The 22,008-nt window shown below is 51.2% G+C and overlaps 1 protein-coding gene across 2 annotated transcripts in view; it reads right to left on the bottom strand.

Moving 5' to 3' along the window:
- VIPR2 (vasoactive intestinal peptide receptor 2) overlaps window positions 1-21,751 on the bottom strand; it is a 64,383-nt gene extending 42,632 nt beyond the window's left edge. For both annotated transcript variants that reach the window (XM_035029747.1, XM_035029746.1), the window contains exons 1-2: window positions 21,673-21,751; window positions 19,046-19,145 (exon numbers count right to left, since the gene is read on the bottom strand). In XM_035029747.1, coding sequence (XP_034885638.1) covers window positions 19,046-19,145; window positions 21,673-21,720 — 148 coding nt within the window. In that variant the 5' untranslated portion in view covers window positions 21,721-21,751. The remainder of the gene's footprint in view (window positions 1-19,045; window positions 19,146-21,672) is intronic.
- Window positions 21,752-22,008: the final 257 nt, after the last annotated feature.

Here is a 22,008-nt window from a genome sequence, read left to right as displayed (position 1 = left end):
GAGGGAGAGCAGAGGGAGACACTGCCAAGCCAGCAGGAGGGTGAGGAGCAAGACACAGGTGACGCTTGCCCACTGGAGGGGCTCTGGACCCAGGACACCAAGCACAGGGTGAACGGAAGAGCACCCCGTCAAGTTTGACTTCTGAGCATGGCGACCTCCACCTTTCCTTCCCTTGCCAGGTTCTTCTGGAGGCTGAGGTTATGCCACCTATAACCAGAACAGAACCCGTGGGAGGCGCAGCCAGGCGAACTGAGGCAGGGGGATGGAGCACCCAGGGGGAGATGCTCTAAGAAAGAAATAGCACTTTGTGATGAGAGTAATTTGTTGTTCTGGTCCAAAGTGTGATGCTTAATTACTGCTAGATATATAGAAAATGAAGGAACAGAAAAATGAGGTACTTATTGTTCCAGGAAAAGCATGAAGTTATATAAGAAAGGAAATATTGATTGTTATATGATCAACTGTGGTACACCAACAACTGTGACATGACTCGGAGGGCAGATCGGAGGAGGGACAGAAGTGTGACAGGCAGGGGCCATTCCTAATAAAAGAACAGTATGAGCAAAGACATTACACTTGGGAGAAAAGTCTAGTTTGAGAAATGGCGAGGAGTCTAGATGGTCTAAGTCAGCGTGGCTCAGGCGAGGCCATCAGGCCTGCATGAGGAATTTATTTTTGTGACGCATTGGCAGCAACCCTCGGTATTTAAGATGGTGGTAATGAAGTCCAGAGTCAGTCTGCAAGGAGAAAACTTTGTTCGTACCAATAGACTCTGAAAAGTTACCTGATAAAATTTAGCAACCATTCCCAATTTTCAAAAACTCTAAGCAAGAAAATAATATAATGAGACTGCTTTAACATAACAAAGACCATTTGTTTAAAATAGCAAGTATGGGAGCGCCTGGGTGGCTCAGTCGGTTAAGCGACTGCCTTCGGCTCAGGTCATGATCCCGGAGTCCCGAGATCGAGTCCCGCATCGGGCTCCCTACTCGGCAGGGAGTCTGCTTCTCCCTCTGACCCTCCTCCCTCTCATATGCTCTCTCTCATTCTCTCTCTCTCAGATAAATAAATAAAATCTTTAAAATAAATAAAATAGCAAGTATGATTGGAAATGATTAAACACAGTGTGCAACCAAAGTCAGGAACCTGACTGGACCCTTGCTCTCCCACACTGATAGTCAACGCAAGTCAGAACTCTTAGCTAAAACAGTAAGTAAAAGAAAAGAACCAAGTGGAATACATTGATGTAAAACTGAGAAAAAAATCCTAGAACTGCACATTCCACGATGGCAACCACCAGCTACATGTGACCCTTTCATTTAAATCTGAACTAATTCAGATTAAATACAACAACAGTTCAGTTCCTCAGTTGCACTAGCCACGCACGGTCTGTGACGATGACAGCACAGCTCAAACACACAACCCTTCATGCCCTCAACATCTGTTAATTTTTTTTTTTAAAGATTTTATTTATTTATTTGAGAGAGAGAATGAGAGAGAGAGAGCACATGAGAGGGGGGAGGGTCAGAGACAGAAGCAGGCTCCCCGCCGAGCAGGGAGCCCGACGCGGGACTCGATCCAGGGACTCCAGGATCATGACCTGAGCCGAAGGCAGTCACTTAACCGACTGAGCCACCCAGGCGCCCCAACATCTGTTAATTTAAAACACAAAAGTGAGTATTTATTACTTAACTTGGAGCACAAAGCCAAAGGCTTTCCCTTGAGTCTGGACTTGTTGATTGGGCCTCTCGTGTTTCTCCTGCGCAGACGCACCCCGAAGCCTTGCCTCGGGTCCCCGCTTTGAGAGTCTGGACGCGTGCTGACAGACCCCTGCCAGGCTAGATTTCCAGAGCTGACCCAGCTGCCATTCTCGCCTCCAACTCGATAGCTGCTCAGCAGCTTGCCTCTCCTAGTGTTCCTGGAGCACAGACCCGCGTTCTCGCAGAGACGGTGCCTCTGGGTGCTCCATCAGCCGGCATACGTGTGAGGCGGTTGGGGAAGGAACGGGTGTTGCGCGGTCTCCCAGAGGCTGCACGAGGAGGGGACAGCTGGGCAGGGAGAGCCCTCAGCGGGAGCCTAGCCAAGCTGCCTGGAGTGAACCCACCAGTTTCAAGGGAAAAGCAACATGGGTGCCCATGTAAACAATACTCCAGACGACGCGGCTCAGAACACTCAGCCGTCTTTGCGCGCTGCACACCTTTCTCAAGCTTCACAGCATTGTTGGCGGTAGCACATGCAGGACACTGATGAACAGGGTTCAGGAAAGGCTACCAGGGGAACATGCTCCTGGGAATGTCCCTGAAATATGGGCCCAGGGGACAAACTCCAAAGGAGGCCGCTGTAATTCGACCTACCTGAGATCATCTCGTCAGAGGGGAGAGCCTCACCAAGTGGGGAGGAATCTGCCATAATTAAAAGGAAACTCATCCCCGTTTACCCAGTTTTCTCTCCAAAGTATTTCCAGGCAACTCGGGCCTCTCGCAGATGATGCTGCACGTGTTGTTTTTGGATTTTGTTCTCATTATCTCAATGACATAAACATCGACTAATTTTCAGGCAAAGCGCAACATGAACCTCATTCCTTTCATGTTACACTTTCTCTGGGAAAGAGATTTGTGAATGCTGAGCTTCATCCTCACGGCCCTGACCCTGCACTCCACAGGGAGGCTCTCCAGTCCAGAGCTGGGACCAGAACACGTTCTCATCTCTGCTTGTCACTGGTCTCACCCCAGAAGGCCACCGTCCTCACCGGCCTTCACAGGACCTGAGGCGATATGCTCTCCTCACTTCTGTCTTCCACGTTCAAGATACTTTATGATGAGAGCCCTGCACGGAGCCAAAGGCACGTATCTGAGTCTTCCTCTTCCTTAAGCCTCAATGTGACAGAGATAAATCCCCCACTTCTGCGTGTGGACAGTGGGGTGACTCTCAGTGCTCGTGTAGCAAACGCCCCGGCTTATGTTTCAGACAAGGCTGTGACCATGGCCACACATGGATGCTGCCCCCTCTGTGTGAGGATCCTGGGGTACTGCAGGCAGTGGCCAGGCCCAGAACCATCTACCTTTCTACCCTTCGAGAAATCCAGTCCCCTACAAATATCAACTCAGAGACAGACAACTTAGGGAACCCTGGTGGGCCTGGCTCTTAGAGTCGGACCTCTTGGTTCCCACGTGCATCAAGCGACAGAGGTGCGTCCCCGAAGTGGGCACCGGGAAGCACTGGGTAGTGACAGGGAGGGAAGGGACTAACCCTGCCTGCGGAGGAGAAGCTGGGAGACCTGCATTGGGCAGCCTCTCCATCCGGGGCTCCTGGCTCTCCACAGTGTGGGGAACGGGCTGCAGGAACAGGGGAGTGGGGAGAGGACAGACAGAAAACTCTTTCTAGCACTTAAGTGTCAGGCTGGGCAGTATTTGGCAGCCTCCCTCCACGTTTAAGAGCAAATATGACCAATAGCTTCCTCCATTCAAAAGCTTAATCTAAGTTTAAAGTCACAAGTGGCAAAGCTTCTTCCAGAATCAGACATTGCAGGGAAGCCGATAGAGTGCTCGGGGGGGTCCCGCCCAGAGCCACCTCCGCGCGCAAAGGGGCCTTTCTTCCTCCCTGCCCGCAAATGAGGACCTCTCAACCAGACTTTGTGGGAGGTCAGTGCCTCTCCAAGGGCAGTTCCTGCAGGAAGGTAACAGCCAGAACCCTGAGGAAAGCATACAGTCGCACAAGAGGAATTTCCATGGCTTGGTGTGAAGGGTTACCCTTGTCCTGGTTTCCATGAGCCGTACGTGAAACTCAGATTCACCACGTCCGTCTGAGGGAAGACGCCCAGGACGCAGTTTGATGCAGCAAGACAGGGACCAGCCAGGAGAGCCCCGCACACACTTGCCTCTTGTCCTGATGCAGGTGGCTTGAGAGTTCAGTGGGGGCGTTTTCATGTGAATAAGGAGATGGAAGGGGGTGGACGGGAGACACTGAGAAGTAACTGCTACTTCGTGGCGGGAGGACAAAGTGTAAAGGCCTCCAGTGTGGATCAGCTCAGCTCAACAGGCCTCCCTCAGTCCTTAGTGAAAACACAGCACCAAGTCCAAGGACCTTCATTATAGACAGTGACTTCTAATCTACTTTTAATTTTTTTTAACCTTGCTCAAGAAAGACCAGAAAAACAACACATCCAGCTCTGCCCGAGATCTTTCTGATGCATACCCTTTCTGAACCTCAGTTTCTCCTTCTGCAAAGTGGAGGTGATCCCCGTCAGCCACTGAGCAGAAGACGTTGAGATGGTCAGGCAGTGAGCCCGCGAGAGGCGGGGCGGCGCCTCCCGTTCTCCCAAGGATGCCGAAGCGCCTGGCACCTGGGTGCTGAACTGGGCTCCTGGACTCCTCACCTGATGCTCCTCCTCTGGCCCTCCATGAACCCAGGAGCTGTGCCCAACCAGCCCCCTCAGGTGGCACCGTTAAAAGAGAAACAGATGGTGCCACAGTGTTAATGCTGGTCGTGGTCGAGCTGACAGAAATACCACCTCCTGTGGGCCCACAGCACTGTGGACACAAGAACTCATTTAATCCCCAGAACGCCAAAGGCCACTGGTGCGTTTCTCACCAGGACCAGGCCGGCCCAAGAGCCCGATTCCATGGCCTGTGTGTGCCCCAACCCCTGGCCCACACAGCCTCTGAGGTGACTTAACTGGGGTGGCTGGGGTGCAGAGAGCCGGGCCACCCAGCCTTGGGAACAGCAATCCACCAGGCAGCTTTTGTGCTTGGGGTCCCTGGAAGTGCCAGGCAGGCGGGCTCAGCCTCTGCTCACACTCGGGCCTCTGCAGGGGCTGCCCCTTTGGGGTCGCTCTCTGGGGGTGAGCCCATCGCAGGTGGAGGGTGGGGGCTCAGCGTCACAGCTGCCCCTGTGGCCTGTATTTTGGTCTGGGGTCACTGGACATCTCTGAATGGGAAATAGCACTTCAACAACAAATGTCCCGATTCGTCACTCCCTTTGCCATTGCCTTCATCAGTCCCTTAAACTAAGCACCAGTGCTCTGCCAGGGAGAAAAGAATAAGAAGTGGGACGATTCACAGGGTCAGCAGGCGATCAGTCTTAAAGACAGCAGAATTTCAGAGTCGGGAAGAAACTTACAGCTCATCTGCGAAACACTGCTTTGTGGACAGGAGGTCCTGCCTCAAGAGGCTGCGAGATTGTCTCAGGTCGTGAGACCCTCTGGAAACACGTCCAAGCCCTCGCCAAATCCTGCTGCCATCTGCCTGCTCAGAACTTCTCATTACTTACTATGACAATAAAAACACCTAATCGAAAAATGTGTTTAAAATTCTACATGTTTTACCAAGTGTGCATTCTTAAATAACAAAAGTGACATATACCCACTGGACGCACGTTTCCACGCTGCATCAGCTCACGCAAGAGGAGAACAGAGACGTTACACCAGCTAACCTCCAGTGCAGCCTGCCGTGCATGCAGGGAAACCCACGATTCCTACCTTTATTATTTTGTGTACCAACATGTCTGTGCCAGATCCAATCTGAAAGAGCGCCGTTTCTTCCTGGCTGCCCCCTGGGCAGGTCTCTGTCCCTGGAGGAGATGCAGGCTGTGCCTCTCAAGTTTTTGACCACTCTGGGCTCAGGCATAGTCTGGTGTCCCCAGCGGATGTGTCTCGTTTCTCTTGGGCTCACGCTGAACCAGCGGCCTGCAGCGGGTGGAGGCTGGGAGGACAGGGTGTGCAGGGAGCCTTCCTCAGTGGCTCGGGTGGGGATCTGCCCGCGCTGCCCCTGGGGTCTGGGAGGCTCAGAGCTGACCTCCTCAGAAGCACTGGTGGTCTTCCCACATGTTCTCTTGGCTGAAACCTCCACCCCCACTTCTCTGTGCAATTGGGCAGGGCCTCTGTCTCCCAGCCACAGCCCCCGATGTCTGCGTAGCCCCTGCTCTGCGGGCAGCTCCCAGGCAGAGGACAAGCACAAAGTCCGAGATGAGAGATGTGGTCTTGGCCGGTGCCCTGACGGGAACTGATCTCAGAGGCCCCGAAAACACCTCTGAGGCAGTTACTACCTTCTGTTTCACATGGCTCACTTATTTTTATTCCTTGAAGACAAGGACCCCCGCTTGACGCTCTGTGTTCTCGTACGAGAAGAATGAACCCGATAAAAACTGAGACAGGAGCAACACAGAGCTGGTGTTCTCATCATGCTGTCGGCCACCAGGAGGGTCTGGATGGTGTGAACTGTATTCTCAGTCCCTTGAGTTAAATTAAGAACCAGAGGAGCCCCGACAGGCACAGCGTTGCAACCACCTAGGACTTGTCCGTGGATCCTCTGAGCTCTAAAATTCTAATTTAATGGTCTTTAAAAAAATGAATTATCTTCATTTTGGTCATCAAAGCCATTGATCTGTTTCCCATTTCTAGCCCCCCTCCATGCCTGTTTTTAAAGAACTAAAAGCTCAATGGAATGACTCACCAAGTGAGTTGGAACAAACCCTTTTTACAAGAGCTTTGTCTGTGAACCCAGCCATTTGTTCTGACCTGAATCCCCAGACAAGCCGACTCCTGCCCGACCCCTGTCTGCTGGTCCCACAGAGCTGGCCCCAGGGCCATGCTGCAGACAGGCTTCTTGAGGGGACACTGGCTTATCCTTTTTCACCAGGTAGGTGCTCACAAACAGGTGAACACAGGACGACTCTGTGACCAGAGTTCTCCCCTCACTCTAGACGCCAGGCACTGGTGGGCACCCAGCATTCAAAAGACCAGATGTGGGCCCTCTGACTTCTCCCCATGGTGATCAGCACGTCTGAAGCAACCCTCTGACCTCGAGGCCTCAGGTCACTATAAGATTTGTCGCATGTCCTGTTGTCACTTGGCTACTTGCAATTTCTGCTCTCGGCCCGAAACCTGCCCTTGGAGCTTCCAGAGACCACTTGCCATTACAACTGCAGCAACCTAAAAATATTCTTAGCCCTACCTTGCTTTGACTTTCTGCTCAGAGACCACCCCCAAATGCTGCCATTCCTGGACACTCAGCCATGGTTTCCTGGTGGCCTGAGCTGAGCACACAGCATAAGAAGGACCCCAGGGTCTCTGTTTCCCGAGACATGGATGTCAGCCCCCAGCTGCTACCAGGAGCTACGCAGAGAAGCAGAGAACTGCTGGGCCAGGGTTCGCTGCCTCAGTGTTTACTGTAAACAAGAGTCCCCACTGAAGCCAACAACGCTCTCCAGAAAGCTGCATGGTGATGATGAGCAGGGTCCAGAGGCCCAGCCCCATGGACAGTGAGCACGATCACCGGGAAACCCTCCACTGGACCTGATGTCTCCAAAACACACTCACACTCCTAAATTTCCCCACCAGTCCCTCCCTTGGCTTTGGACTTCGTCTTTGGCTATCTCTGATGCCACCTTTTCGGGTGGCCAATTACAAACGTCCTGTAACTCTCAGTCCTATAGAACCCCAGTCAATCTGAACATGAACAGCCATGATGAAGTCCATTTAGATGAGGGATTCCTTCTTCCTGTTGTTCTAAGGATGCGTATTTACATCTTGTTCTTAAAATATTTACCAGTGAGATAAGGCAAGCTACCTCCATGTTTTCACTGAGCTGGGTATGGTGCCAAATGCTGTTTTAAAAATGCTGCAATCAGGAACGATGAAACGAATGGCTGTTGGCAGAAGCAGAGTGGAAAGGAGCCTTTTGAGGGGAGACACCCGAAGCAAGGACACATCAGAACGAACGCACATGCTCTTCTCAGAGATGTTAGTGTGGGTGAAAGACAAGCCCATGCCAGAGGGTGTTGCTGGAAGGGTCTGCAAGGCAAGCTGCTAGAACCTGCATGGGGTGTCGTGACAACCTAGTTGTCCACGGGGGTGGAAACCAGACAACACACTGTCCCATCATAAACTGCACTTTCTTCCTGACATAGCATAGCTTGCAGGTGAGATGAGCCAGGCCCTCTCAGCATCCACAGTAACAAGTCATTTCTTCCACCAATGTTTACTGAGCACCTGCTATGCCCCCGAGGCTGCACTATCATGGGTCACCAATGCCAGGAGGGCCCTAACCAGGAGCAAGCACAGCGGAAGATTAACTACGCCAACAGAGACATCACCCGAGGACCGGCTCTTCCGCATTCCCTTGACTTGTACCCGGGTCCACAAAGCAGGTCAAGCCTTGGGTCCCTGAGAGAAACAGCTAAGAAGGCTCGGACCGAGGCCCTGGGACCAGGCTGCTTCCTCAGGGGGCGTGCGAGATACCTGGGCAGCAGCGAGGCCAGGCCCCGCAGCAAACCTGGGAGTCCAGAAACATTTAGGGTGCTACAAGGAATATATTACAAACAATGCCAGGGAACCCCAATATTCTGCCTAATTAGGGTGCTGAATGAAGTAATGCCCCCTCAGTAGCCGGGAGGTGAGCCACAACTAAGGTCTGGAAATACCATTTGCTGGGACATTGCCCCTGGGTGGCACTTTGAAAATGGATCACTTGGAAATTTTGCATCTGGAAGCAAGAAAATTTTATTTGGGGTGGCAGTACCGATGGATTCCATTGGTGAGAGTCATATTCTGGGATCTGAACTCACGTTAAACCAAGACTCAAAATCGAGAATTAACCTCTTCTCCAAAAAGAGGTCCAGTTTGAACCTTTATATTAAAAAAAAATGCCAAATCCAGTAACGTCTTCCAAGTTGAGCCTGAGCAAATCTGATGCCTGTGGGTGGGAGTCCTGGCCAGCCCTGCTGCCCAAGGATCGGCTGCCACTCCCTCAAAGGCAGGAGCAACATCCACACCCCTCCTCAGACAGCCGTGCACACAGCTGGCCTCGGGAAGCCTGTGTAGGCCCTAGATCGGCGTCTGTTTAGGAACACCGATGGGTGCACTAAACCGTGTGCAACATGCATATGCCTTTCACTCACTGAGATGTTTGCTGCTATGACCTTTCATAAACAGCCTCTGTTTCCTCTTTTTTTGTAAAGATTTTATTTCTGTATTTTGGGGGGGGAATATATGGGTGGGGGGTACAGAGGGGGAGAGAGAGAATCCCAAGCAGACTCTCCGCTGAGTGCAGAGCCTGGCGTGGGGCTCAATCTCACCACCCTGAGATCACGACCTGAGCCGAAAGCAAGAGTCGGACGCTTCACCAACTGAGCCACCCAGGGGCCCCAAAACAGCCTCTGTTTCCTTCAATGTTCAAAGTTCTCAAAAGCCTTCGTCCCAATGTCTGTGACAACTTGGGGCCATGGGAATGTCCGTGTGGGGCAGAGTGGCAGGGGTGAATATGCTGGTCAACGCTCAGGGAACCCTGCCATGTTTTTCCCGGGATAATCTTCCATAGATTTATGATCAGGACTTGGGTGACTTCCCGGGATCGCTCCAGGACATAGATCTACCAGTGTTATGATGAGCATGACAAATCATGCTCATGCATGGCCCAGCTGAGTTTGAGCCCGTGAGTGAGAACCAACGCAAGCACCAAAACGCCTGGTCCTGGGCTTACGTGCCATGGCGCCTCGGGCTCTGTCTGCGACCGGCCCTTGTGGGAGGCCCTCCTAGGCTTGGTGGGGGGCACGGCTGTGAGCAGGGTCTGCGGGACAAGAAGGCGGCTGTGGCACAGTCCCCCAGGCCCCAAGAGGGTCCACCAGTCAGTGCCCTGGACCCCGGTTCTAGTGACCCCCCCACCCCTGTCCCCCCAGGAGTGTGGCCTCCTGTGGGTCCCCAGCACAGAGCCCTCTCCATCCTCATCCTGCCCTCCCTGCCCTCCTCTCACTTCAGGGCTAACCTTGGGCTCACCTCCTCCTGCCTGCAGGGCCTTCTGCCGAAAACAGCCCCTCCGCCTCTCCCTCTCCCCGCTCTTGCCTTGTGCTTCCACACACGTTTGGTGCTCCCACCCAAAGGTACCTCTTCCTCGGAGAGAAGCCCGCTGCCTGTCTGGCATTGCTCCAGAGCGGCTTGCCCACGGCGTCCCTCCATGGGACCTGCTCAGTCACCGCCGCCCTGCAGTTTGGCGGCTGGCTGCATCGGTCTGTGGAAACGCTTCTTCTCGTCGCCCTCCACAGCAGACATCACCATCTCCCACCTGGGATGGTCCTGAGCGGCTTCTCTGTTCCTGGGGCCACCCTCATTGCTCCTCTCAGAAGCGTCTGCCTCTGGAGCCTTCCTGAAGCACAGCTTGAATCACACACCCCACTTTTCAGAACTCCTCAGTAGGCTCCTTATTCTCAGCAGACCAGGCTGTGGGTCAACCCTGCTTTCCTTTCCCTGTTCCCAGCGCCCCCCACCCCGCCCGGGCTAAGGCTCTGTGCACCCAACAGGTGCTTCTCCCCCTTCGCTGCATGTCCAAACCCTGCATCTCCAAGCTCCAGGCCCCCAGTGGAAACAATCCCTCCTCTGGATCCCTGTAGTGTGTTTTGGAGCCAGGAGACTGTCTTGAGGGGATCCTTTGGTGTCCCCGAGCACTGAGCCCAGAGTCTCATGGGACAGAGCACAAGTGCTGGGGGGACAGTAGGAAGAACGTGCTGCCTTTGTCCCTAGGAGCTACGCAGCCTGGACTCACCCCCACTGTCCTCTCAAATAGGCCTCTGTCCTCCTGCTACAGGAAGGACGGAGCTGCAAAGAAGTCACAGATTTGAAAGGCTGTGTGACTGCTGCCCGGGAGGGGAGGAAGGTGCCTTGTCAGTAGCTCTCGGGCTGCCGGGGCAGTGTTGACTGCAGTCACGGTCAGCGTGACATCCCAGGGGGGTGCAGACGTCTGGGAATGCTCTGCACCACGGATTTATCGTGCCCAACTGCGTGGTCTCCACCTGCAGACAAACCACGGCTGCCTGGGACGGGTCCGTGTTCACACACAGAAAAGCAGAGAACTGACTCGACCCTGCCAGAGGTGTGATAACGAAACTCAGGCCAGAGGTACAAGGTACCAATCACGGTCCTGTCCTGAAACCTCAAAGCCATTGCTGTAGGCCAGCGGAGAGGAAATGCTGGTTTCACAAGTGGTACAGTAAACGAGTGGAAATCCTTATCCGAAGAGGTAGCTCAGGCTGCACGTGCTGATAGTTAAAAATGAACCTGCAGGCGAGGTTGGGTACCACAGATGGTGGACTGTCAAAGGAACTTTCCTTCCCTTTGAAGCAGACATTAAAGAGAAGAAAGTCCTTTTCTAAAGCATCTTCTCTCTAAGATACCAAATGTGGCTTTGTAAAAAGAGCATTTGAGTAGGAGTCCAGGGACCTGGGCTCTGTCTGCCACCAACTTGGATGAGATACTCGGAATGCTCTCTTGAATGTCTGTACTTTGATGCATCTTGACAGGGTGGCTGATGATTACTTTCCAGATCAAGACGGAAGGCTCCCCTGCCAAGTGCTCTGTGCACATCTCCCTCCCCACCACCTCTCAGGCGCATGGCACGCTGGCTGCCTTCCTTCTGCCCTTGGCGCTCTGTGAGGTTCGCACAGTCTGTGCTTCTCAGACAGGTCTGTGCTGCACAGGAAGCGTCCCTCCAGCAGAAGCTTGTGTGCCAAAAAGCTGAGGGGCCCTGCGACGGGACCCCATGCCTAACATGCATGAAGGCCTGTGTTCATTGTCATGACAAAAGCAATACCAAGGTGCAAAAGGAGCTGGAAGGGAGACCGCAGGCCTTCGCCAGGTGGGAGTGAATCCATCCCAGGGCTGAGCACAGGACACAGGAGACCAAAAGGAAACCAAGACCAAGGTCACTGAGCAGGACCACTGTGCATAAGAGGTTTATAGTAAATTACCACACTACTGGTCACCGATTAGCTTATGATCAAAAAGCATTTTCCTGCCCATCCTGTTTCTGCCTTATCTCTGAGGAAGGATGCCCCAAGTCCTCACTGTCGGTTTCCGGTTCCAAGCAAACTGATGTTATTGTATGTTCACATTCTCTGGTTGCCCCTCGGAAATCCTACTGTCTCTCGACTCCAAGCCCTGTTGTCTCTGCTAAGCCACAGCATTGCCACTGGGGACGTGATTCGGGGTTCCCAGGGGTGATCATGCCCCAACCACACCTTCCCTCTTGGTATACACTTAATAAAAACATGCTGCAAAAGTTAATGCAAGACAGAATCAGCTGATGCCTCAGCCACGACAACAGCACAGCCTCGTTCTCACTCATTCTGTGCTACAAGGCAACCACTCAAAACCAGAGGCTCTGGTTTTGGCCACATTTTGAGGCAGTCCCTGGTGCTTGACCCAGAAAACTCGAGAAAGTCTTGCAACGGAACAGCTCACAACTCCAAGTCCCTGTCAGGAAGGGCTGCCACCTGCCCAAGCAATCAAAAACAGGCAAGACCCAAAGCCACCTCGAAGGTGAGAGGTCATGTGGTAGCGGAGCCCACCCTCCACACGGGAGCACCAGCCCCGCGGCCATGGCAGCTGGGGGAGCCCAGGAGGAGACCAGGGCTGTGTCTGCCATGCAGTGCACACAGCAGAAGTGCCTGGGGCTCGGAGCCTCCACACAGCGCTCCCATGCCAAGGGAGGAGGCCCCAGAGGCGGCAGGCTGCAGAAACTCCGGCCTGTAAACACAGCACAGATCACAAAATGTCGGTGGAATGAGAACCTGTGCTGCCAGGGGTCATCTAAAGAGGAGACCCAATTCCCACTAACCCGAAAAGCAGCAGAATGTGCCCCCACTGCGGTGAGAATCCAGAGGGAGGAGGAAATCTGAGCTAAGGAGGGAGCACACAAAGCGAAGGGGCAGAAGCAGTGCAGACGGTCAACCAGCCGCTGAGCTGAGTCTTGGGGTCACCAGCAGCAGAGACTTGGCCGGCCTTAGGAGAAAGGACAGAGAAGCTAACCTGGTCCAAACCAGGGCAGTGTGAGTCCACTTGGAAGTCCCTTCCTGTGATTTAACAGAGTGTCAGGTTACAGCTTTCTTCTTCCAAACAAGATCAGCAATCACCGTGGCTTCTAGGTGTGCAGACACCCTATCTGCTAGAAATGGATTTCTTGTTTATGATTCCCGGTAGGAGTCTAAACACAAAAATTTAATTCAGGGTAGAATTTTTTTCAGTGAGATTCATTTCCCGTAAAAAGTAAATTTTAAGTCATTACTTTCAGAAAACTTGATAAATAATTATTGGTTATTTAAATATCCAAGGCTACTAGTTGATTTTAAGGAGTTTAGAATTAGGAGAAACCTAGTTACAAAACAAAAGACCCAGTCCTAAGGGAAAAAACACATCAGTCTCTTTAACTTATTGGCCACAGAGATGTTTGGCCTAGAACAAGGGCCTACTTGCATCAGAGGGAAAGGGAAAGGGAGGAAACAGGGGTCTGGCATCACCCTGACTCAGAAGGGCAGCTGCCTACTCCTTGGCTGTGCCCCTGACTCCCAGCATGGCTCCCTTCAGACCCACATGGATAGAAGACGGTGGGTACTCTGTTTATGCCTCGACTTGCGTGTCCACTGAGGACCAGGAATAGAAAGCCATCGACACAGCGCTTGCTCTACAAGAGCTCATGCTCCACAGGGAGAAGGACAATCTCCGAGCAGACGATGCACGCGACAGCAGGGCTCTGCACGGGCCACAGTGGCAGAAACAGGCACCCCCGCCTGGTGTGCGTCCAAGAAGAGTTTGCAGAAGAGGAGACACCTTCCCCACTTCACTTTCTGAGAGGGAACCCATTCATGAAACTGTCTAGTTCCCTTTGTGATGAAAAGTGCAGGGAAAGACTGGATGTAAAATGGGATGTAATTACTTTTATTTTATGTGACACAACAATCACAGAAATAAGAACGCTGTGAAAATGATGTTATTTGGTGATATGATTTCGTGATCAGTGGCTTGAAGTCCATCCTCAAATGCTGGTGAAATATTTTTATTCACATAAACAAATGCTGTCACTAGAGCATGGCTTATAAGCTACCTAAAAGCCCAGGAGCCTGGGACAGATAATGAAATATGTTAGAATACTACACAGCTCTTAGCAGAATATTTAAACCGATAAAGAATTGTCTCCAAATATACTGCTGAAGTTAAAAACAAAAAAGAAACACAAAGTCCAGACCGGAGCATAAGGGCCTACGGTACGTGGCTTCCATTTGTAGGAGAGAAGCGAGGAGCAGGGTGAGTGTGTGTCCTGTGTGTGCATGCCTCATCGGGGGGATAAGGGAGAGGCTGTCTCCAGGGAGGGCGCTGGAGGTCTGCAGTGGGAAATACCTGTTATTAGATGTGTGTTTGAATGGTTTTCCTCCCATGTGCATATATCACTTAATTTTTAATTTTCATTAATGTGTTCAGCAAAAGCTTATTCAATGCCTTCTTAAATGCCAGGTACTGTGTAAGACTTGGGGCTGTGATGGGAGCAAGATGCCGTCTCCCCCTTGAGGACCAGCACAACACGGGACTGTGAGCAGTGGCCACAGCCGTCATGCTGTGGAGAATCAGAAGGAGCTCAGCCGTGCGGAGAAGCCATTCTGCTGGTGCTGGAGACAGTTCTCTCTGGGCATGTCTCGGGAAGAGGACGTCTGTGAAAGGGGCTTGTTGGACAGAGACGGTGCTTCCGTCTGGCCTGAGCACAATAAATGAGAGAGCATCGTTCTCCGGAGCAAAAGCTGGGCAGGGGCACCAGCAGCCTCCTTGGGACACTGGGGGCTCCTCAGCTGTGACACGGACGGCCGTGGGCACTGCATCACGTGGCCGTTCTGCACCGCTCCCGTGGGACTTGGGAAAAGGGAACTATGTGAACATGGCTCCCAAGCTGCCCGTGTGCCAGGAGCAACCAAGTCTGTCTCTGACCCAGGGTCCCAAGTCTTTGGCATCTATGAAACCGTGCAAGCTAACTGGTCAGCTTGCAAGGAGGGGAAGTCCAAACCCCTCACAGCGCTTGACAAGTAGATCCAAGTCAAAGAAAAGGAAGTTTTTTAGTCTAGCACCTCCCATGGTGCTGGTCCTAAGCTAACATTCGCCACCATACCCCGTTCAGCCGTGCACCTTAATGGGACAGCTCCGAATATGGAGCTATCAAGAAAATATGGGTCCCCCTCTGCTCCGCCCAGACACAGGCCACAGCCCCTCCAGATCTAGGCGTAAATAATACAAAGTCACATAAGAGTTCCTCTCCACTCTGTGCACAGGCAGGAAAACTGGGCAAAGCCTGAGTGGCTGACTCATTCCCTCCCCTCTGCAGGTCGGCACAGGCTGCCGCTAGGGAACAGTGCCGGATTTTAGCTATGTTTTTAGGCATCAGTGGCCTTGGAGAGCCTCATATATCTATTAGTAGGATTAAGTTAGTCTTATCCATGAATCAGCATTAAATGACAAAGCCTAAATACCTCCTAAGCTTTTCTTTCTTATACAGTGAATTCTTTAAAAGGGTTTAGAATTGAAATTGTCTTTTGACTGGATTTATGTGTTTGCATTTGCTTTAGATTCAGCACATAATAAAAAGAACTCCTCGTTGGATTTATACGCATTACCTTGCTAAATTGAAAACTAGTTTTTCCTGGTTTCTGTTTTCACACCAACTTCTTAATCCTACAGAATTTAAAAGTATGCACTACAGACCCTCTCGCTTTTAATTTCATGAAGCAAATGTACAACTCTCCTCTCATCCGGTCAGAATGCCTTCACTTACTGCTTCTGGTTTACCTCGTCTACAGTATCTTTATTTTGGTAACTTATTACTATTTATATCTCTGGCATTTGAGCCATGCATATTCCAACGAGTAAAAAGGAAAAAAAAGGAATTTAGAACACAAGTTGTCCCTCTTTACAGAAAGCTGAAGGGTGGCCAGGCCTAAACCCAGTCACACTGCCACTTTTCTCCTGAAGGACGGCTGGCCTGGTAGCAGGCTCTTCCTGCAAGTCAAAAGGTGAAATGAGTCACATGCAGATATTCTGGCTATAGAGCTAATATTAGTAATAAGAGCCTTCAATATAGGAAAATGTCCAGGACTGATACTTGTCATTGCAAGAAAACTGAGTGACATCATTCTCCACCACTCCAAACAAGGAAGATCTTTTACAGCCTTCATCTAAAACTACCATGTTCTTTCTGCTTAAGCTGATGTCAAGGTGAACTAGTGATTTTCAAAGACTTTGCCCTTAGATATTGCCATCCAGCTGTCTGATGTGGGTCACATACAGATCACCCCTGAGAAACTGAACCGAGGCAGGAGGTACTTGTGACAAAGACTCTACTGAATATCTAAGATGTCCTGACCCATCTTTGTACTATGAGGTGCTGTCCAATGGTGGGGATAGGCCTGAGTGGTCCAGCCATCCCGGAGAGAGCAATCGGCAGCTCACAGGATCTGCCTGCCTGTCCTGCAGGAGGTCTGCCGGTCTCCTGCAAAACTTTTTTTAAAGAACTAGTTGTAAACTTTTAAGAAATCGAAATATTTTAGGTAAAGTTTGCATTTTGGATATTCTCTGAAAATACAAAGCTGGGCAATTTGGAACCTGCATTTCCTCAAAGTAACAGCCGAGGGTTGTAAGGAGACAGTCCCCAACATCCCCACTGCCCCATGTGTCACCCCTGCCCAGCCACAAGGCCATCAGCTCTCCCACAGGCCGACACCTTATCCTCATGAAGGGTTGGCCAGCGACTAGGGGTGAGACCTGTGTCTTTGGAACAGAGTAAAACTAAAAGGACATTGTTTTGAGTGAACTAATGCCACACTCCATCTATGCGAGGTAACCGGTAATAAAGATTCTTTCATGTATAAAAAAAGCCCCTGATTGTGGTGATCCTAACACCCTATTTCATAATGGCAGAAAACTTAACTTCCCTGAACTCGTCCCATTTCTCATCACACAGCACCTGTCAAGTGAGTCGCGGGCACAAGGCCCCTCCGCCCTGCGCTGTCCACTCTCCAGCCAAGCCCAGGCCAACTGTGAGGGGATTCCTCTGAGGGAAAGTCAGGAGCCATATGCTGTTTTTTAAGTGTTAAGTATTCCTTGTTGCCCACTGAAATAGTGCCAGTGTTCTACTTGTTAACAAAATGTTCTTGATGAATGTGGGAAATAAAGAAGAACAAGAAAGAAGCACGAAGTATTCCAGGAGCTTTTCCCTAAAACATCAACTGTGAGAGGAGCAAGGGAAGAGGAGAAGCTGTCCAGCTGCAGGCTAGGGACAGGCGCGCCGTCTGTGAGGGATCCACCAAGAGTAATAAAACCGAGTACAGCTTGTCTGCTTTTTCTTTATGACCACATGCCAGCAATGTCAATTGCACTCTTCCTCCCTTCCCCATTTTGGGAGTGTCTGTGTGTGTCCACGGCTTGTGGCAGAGGGCCTGGGAAGTATGTCCGGGAGCAGGTGGCAGTAATGGGCAGCGTGAGGTCCCACGGAGCCTATGAATGCCCTTCAGACACTGGAAGATGAAATCCCGTGAAGAAGTGGTTCTGTTTACTGCTGCTCCAGGGGAGCAGTTAATGCCAGTGAGTGAACACCACTTGTGGGCAGCCTCAGAGCACGTCAGCGACCTGACCAGCAATGATGGCATGAGGGGTAGAGTTCCCAGTCCCCAGGAGTCTTCGGACGGCCAAGGGTCACCTACAGAGGATGTAGCAGACAGCATGCTGGCCCACCCGTCTCCATGCAGGAGGTCTCATGGATGGTGCTGCTGGGATCTGGGTTCACTGGCCACTTACCAGACGATTCTAAAGTCTGGCTCCTCTGCATTTATTTTTCCTAAGTCTCTTAATTTTCACTGAAGGTAACAGACCTCACTGAAGGTAACAGACCTCAGTGGCCATGAAGATTGTTTGGTCTCAAGGCCCTGGGTGGCAGGACCCGTGTCTCATCTCTCCTCAGAGCTGGCTAATGGTCAGCACATGGCTTTGCATAGGATTGACACTCGGTCCACCTTAGCTGTGGAGCTGATCTACTTCATTTGCCTTTCCCTGGTCAGAGCTCTACCAGACCATTTGGAAGATGCGGTGTATGCATTACAAAAATCACAGATCTTTAAGGTTGGAGGAATCCTGGGGTCAGAGACGTCATTTTTCAGCTGAGGAAGTGGAGGCTCCACAGGGGACCAGAAAGGACAGGATCCCTATTTCAGTAGCCGTCTGAAGCCCTACTGTCCAGCGTGGGAGCCACTGGGGGCTGCGAGTCCCTGAAACGTGGTGGGTCCACATTGTGATGTTCTGTGAGTGCAAATCAAATGCTGGATTTTTAAGACCCAGTATAAAAAAAATTCAAAATTTCTCATCCATGTTTTATATTGATTACAAGTTGAAATGATAACGATTTGGATATTTTTGGATAAAGTATATTAAAATTAATTTCACTTTTTTATTACTTTTTTAATGGGGCAACTAGAATATTAAAAATTATCTATGTGGTTCACATACTATTTCTTCTAGGCAGTGCTGGTCTAGAACAAAGCTTATGTGCGTAACTTCTGGTCTCAAGTCCCTCTGCAGGACAATAACCTGTTTTAACACATAGTCTTACTTTGATTTTAACTTGAAAATGAATGGAGATGAAAGACAAAGGTTTTTGCTACTGTTATAATTTGGGGGCTATCACAGAACCTTCTGAATTTATAGACTTGTGAATGTGCCTGGCTGGAGTGCATGTGTCCCAGCATGTGCTCTTTGACCTGGAGAAAATAAAATGAGCAAATTCACTGTATTCACAATAGGTCTGTCTTCAGGAAAACAAAAGTCTCATTTCCCTATTTGATTTCTGATGTTTCCACCATTATTAACTGGATTAAAATAATCTGTGATGTGACTAAAATTTTTAAGTGCAAGAAATCAGATAAATACTCATTCCATGGAAAATGGGAGTTGCTTTTGCAAAGCATAACAATGCCCATGAAATTATTTTAGTAACTGTTGCTATTATGTCAAACCATGGCTATTGTTACTGTTAAGGATAAAAGCTTTCTTTTAAAAGGTTTATTATGGGAAGGATTCCCCGGCCCCCAATATTCATATGAGTTTTACCAGCAGTTCCTTAAAAAACAGTGGAAACAGACTTTTTTTTTGAAAATGCAGGTTACCTTAAAACTCAATTTTTAGAGTGAGGCGTGAGCTATTTGCCTGTCAGCTTATCCAACTGAGACTGCTGTACTCGCCAAGCCACTACCTTACCTTTGTATTTTTCTGTTTGAGTCCTTAGAAGCTCTGCACATTTTGTCTCTTCCTCCTGTATTTCCAGATGAAATCGACATTCTGGGTGAAGACTGGTCACCTGGTCAAGGTTTAAAAAAATGGAAGTAACTAAAAATTTCACTGTAAGAGGAAAGTTAAACAACACTTCTACAAAATAAAACAAAACAAAACAGCTCATGGTTCTAAGCTGTTCCCCAAATAACACTTACTTAAAAGCAATCACCTTCATATTTCTGGCATGGTTATTTAAAAAAAAATTACTTTGTAAAGGACTCATAACACAAATATAAACCTAATAGAAAAATTTTTTTCTGAGCAGGAAAACAACTTACTAACATAATACATAGTATGTTGTTGGTACTAATTTGGCAGCAGTAGAGTTTTTTAATCCAATGATCTTTCAATATTTGAGTCCTCCATTTCATAGCCCTTGATTTAATTAAAGTACATACCTGTCTACTCATAAGACTATTTTTAATGACCACATGCTATCCCCAGACGCCAGCACGCCTCATCTAAGGACAGCCTCTGCACTCACTGAACAGGGCTCTAACAGGATAATTTTTTTTTTTTAAGATTTTTATTTATTTATTTGACAGAGAGAGAGACACAGCAAGAGAGGGAACACGAGCAGGGGGAGTGGGAGGGGAGAAGCAGGCTTCCTGTCGAGCATGGAGCCCGATGCGGGGCTCCATTCCAGGACCCTGGGATCATGACCTGAGCCGAAGGCAGACGCTTAACGACTAAGCCACCCAGGCGCCCCTCTAACAGGATAACTTTATTTGTAGAGCCTGCAGGTCACATCTGAAACTTCAGAATTTGGTGCGAAGAAGATTTTCAAAAAGATTAGAGGGGTAAGTAGTGAGAGGAAGAGAGAGCTGGGTGTTATCACCACGGCTGCCACTAACAAGAGGTGGGTGACTTCCCATCGTGATCTGTCATAGGAACTAAAGTTGTGGCACAGATAGTGATTAGTGTTGCCTATTAATGTGTGCAAAAGACAAAACTGCACATTTCAGTCTTAGAAGAAAACAGTCTCTGATCTCTGTTTTTATGAAAATCCAACATTCTTTTTTTTATTTCTCCCCACCCCAAGTACTCACCCCTCCTGTGTCTGAACAAAATTTTACTTTTCCTGTAAGACTATCGTACTCTGGGTATGTTATGGCCACCTGTATTTAATTACCCCACTATCAACATGCTTAATTAGGACTCTCACCAGGAATAAAGTTCCTAAACAGAATTAAAAGAACTAAACGCTGATACTTTTGCCACATTTACCCTCATTTTTAAAAAGACACCAAGTTCCTCCCCCCAGGCTCATTACTGGACAACCACCAACTGTTAGAAACTCCTGGTTTCAAACAGACTATACTTTTCCATATGGACAAGTTTCAGAATTGGGAAAATTATGTTGACTTAAAAAATGTTTGTCAAGGTATAAAAAGACACTATGGTTCCTGATATTCTTTAATATGCAGAGCAATGACTTACTTTGGGAACTCTTAGAAATCAAAGCTGCATTAGCCAGAATAATTCCCGGTACGTCTAACAAACTAGATCTTTCAGAGCATTAAAATTAGTAACAAGGGCCTTCTTACAATTCTTTTTTAAGATTTTACTTACTTATTTGAGAGAGAGAGAGAATGAGGGAGAGAGAGCACATGAGAGGGGGCAGGGTCGGGAGGGTCAGAGGGAGAAGCAGACCCCCGCCCAGCAGGGAGCCCGACGCGGGACCCGACCCCGGGGCTCCAGGACCACGACCTGAGCCCAAGGCAGTCGCCCAACCGACGGAGCCACCCAGGCGCCCAACACGGGTCTTCTCGAACCTCCACTCCTCCGAGGGAGGACACACCCGGTGGCCCCCACAGCAGGCGAGCGCGTTCCGTAGGTTCTCACGCCCTAAATCGCGCGATTCGCTCCGCAGGGACAACCTCCCTACACAGCCCTGTCCTTCGCTTCACGGCCTCCGAGGGGCTGAGTCGGGGGCCGGTGATGCGGCTGCGGTCGGACGGCCGAGCAAGCCCGGCTTCGGCGTGCGAGGAAGGCAAGCACCGGGCTGACCACTGCCTTCGAGCACAGGGAAGACTTCCGAGAATCGAGAGTCCCGCCGCGCAGCCCTTCCACGAGCCGCGTTCCCCAGCAAGGGCGAGGGAACCAGGGCATTTCCAAGGAAACCCGCTCAGCCACGCCGTGTCCCCCAAGCGCACTCAAGCAAGTACAACCCGGGGCAGTCCCAGGAGCGACCAGGCAAGCTCCGAGGCGCAGCCCGCGCAGGGGGCCGAGCCCCGGCCCCGGCCCCCTCGGGCGCCGCGACGGCCCGGCCCCGCCAGCCCCACGCCTCGGGAGGAGGCGGCCGAAACCAGCTCCTCTTTGCCCGGCGTCCTGGAGGAAACTGGACCCTGCTTCTGGCAGACCCGGGAGGCAGACGGAGCCGACAGACGCATGCTCCCCGCCCGAGTCCTGGCTGTGACCCGCTCCGCAGACGGGACCCCGGCCCCGACCCCGCCCCCGACTCCGGCGGGCGAGGGTCCCCGGGCCCGGCTCCGCGGAGGGAGGACGCGTGTCGGGCGGCAGGGAGCGCGGGGGTCGCGGGACGCACTCACTGGGGCGAGCAGCCAGCCACAGCAGGTCAGCAGCGCGGGCGCCCTCATCGCGGCTGGCCGAGGCCGACGTGGGCCGAGCCGCGGGCGCGCACCCCGGCGCCGGCGGTCGGAGCGCCCCGCGCCCTGCAGCTGCCGCGGGGCCGCCGGAGCGCGTGGGCCAGCCGCCTAGTTCCCCGCCGGCTCCGCCCCCCGCGCCCGCGCCCGCGGCCCCGCCCCGCGCCCCTTCCTCCCCGCGGCCCCGGGTCTCCCTGGGTCTTCCTCCCGGCGCCCCAGCTCCTCCCCTCCCAGCCCCGCGCGCTCTACCCGCCCCGCGGGCCGCCGAGCTCCCTCCCTCCG

The sequence above is a fragment of the Mirounga leonina genome, unplaced genomic scaffold (assembly GCF_011800145.1).
Source record: "Mirounga leonina isolate KUSES-001 unplaced genomic scaffold, KU_Mleo_1.0 Mir_288, whole genome shotgun sequence".
In the NCBI taxonomy this organism is placed as follows: Eukaryota; Metazoa; Chordata; class Mammalia; order Carnivora; family Phocidae; genus Mirounga; species Mirounga leonina.
This window is presented reverse-complemented; position numbering and strand designations above follow the sequence as displayed.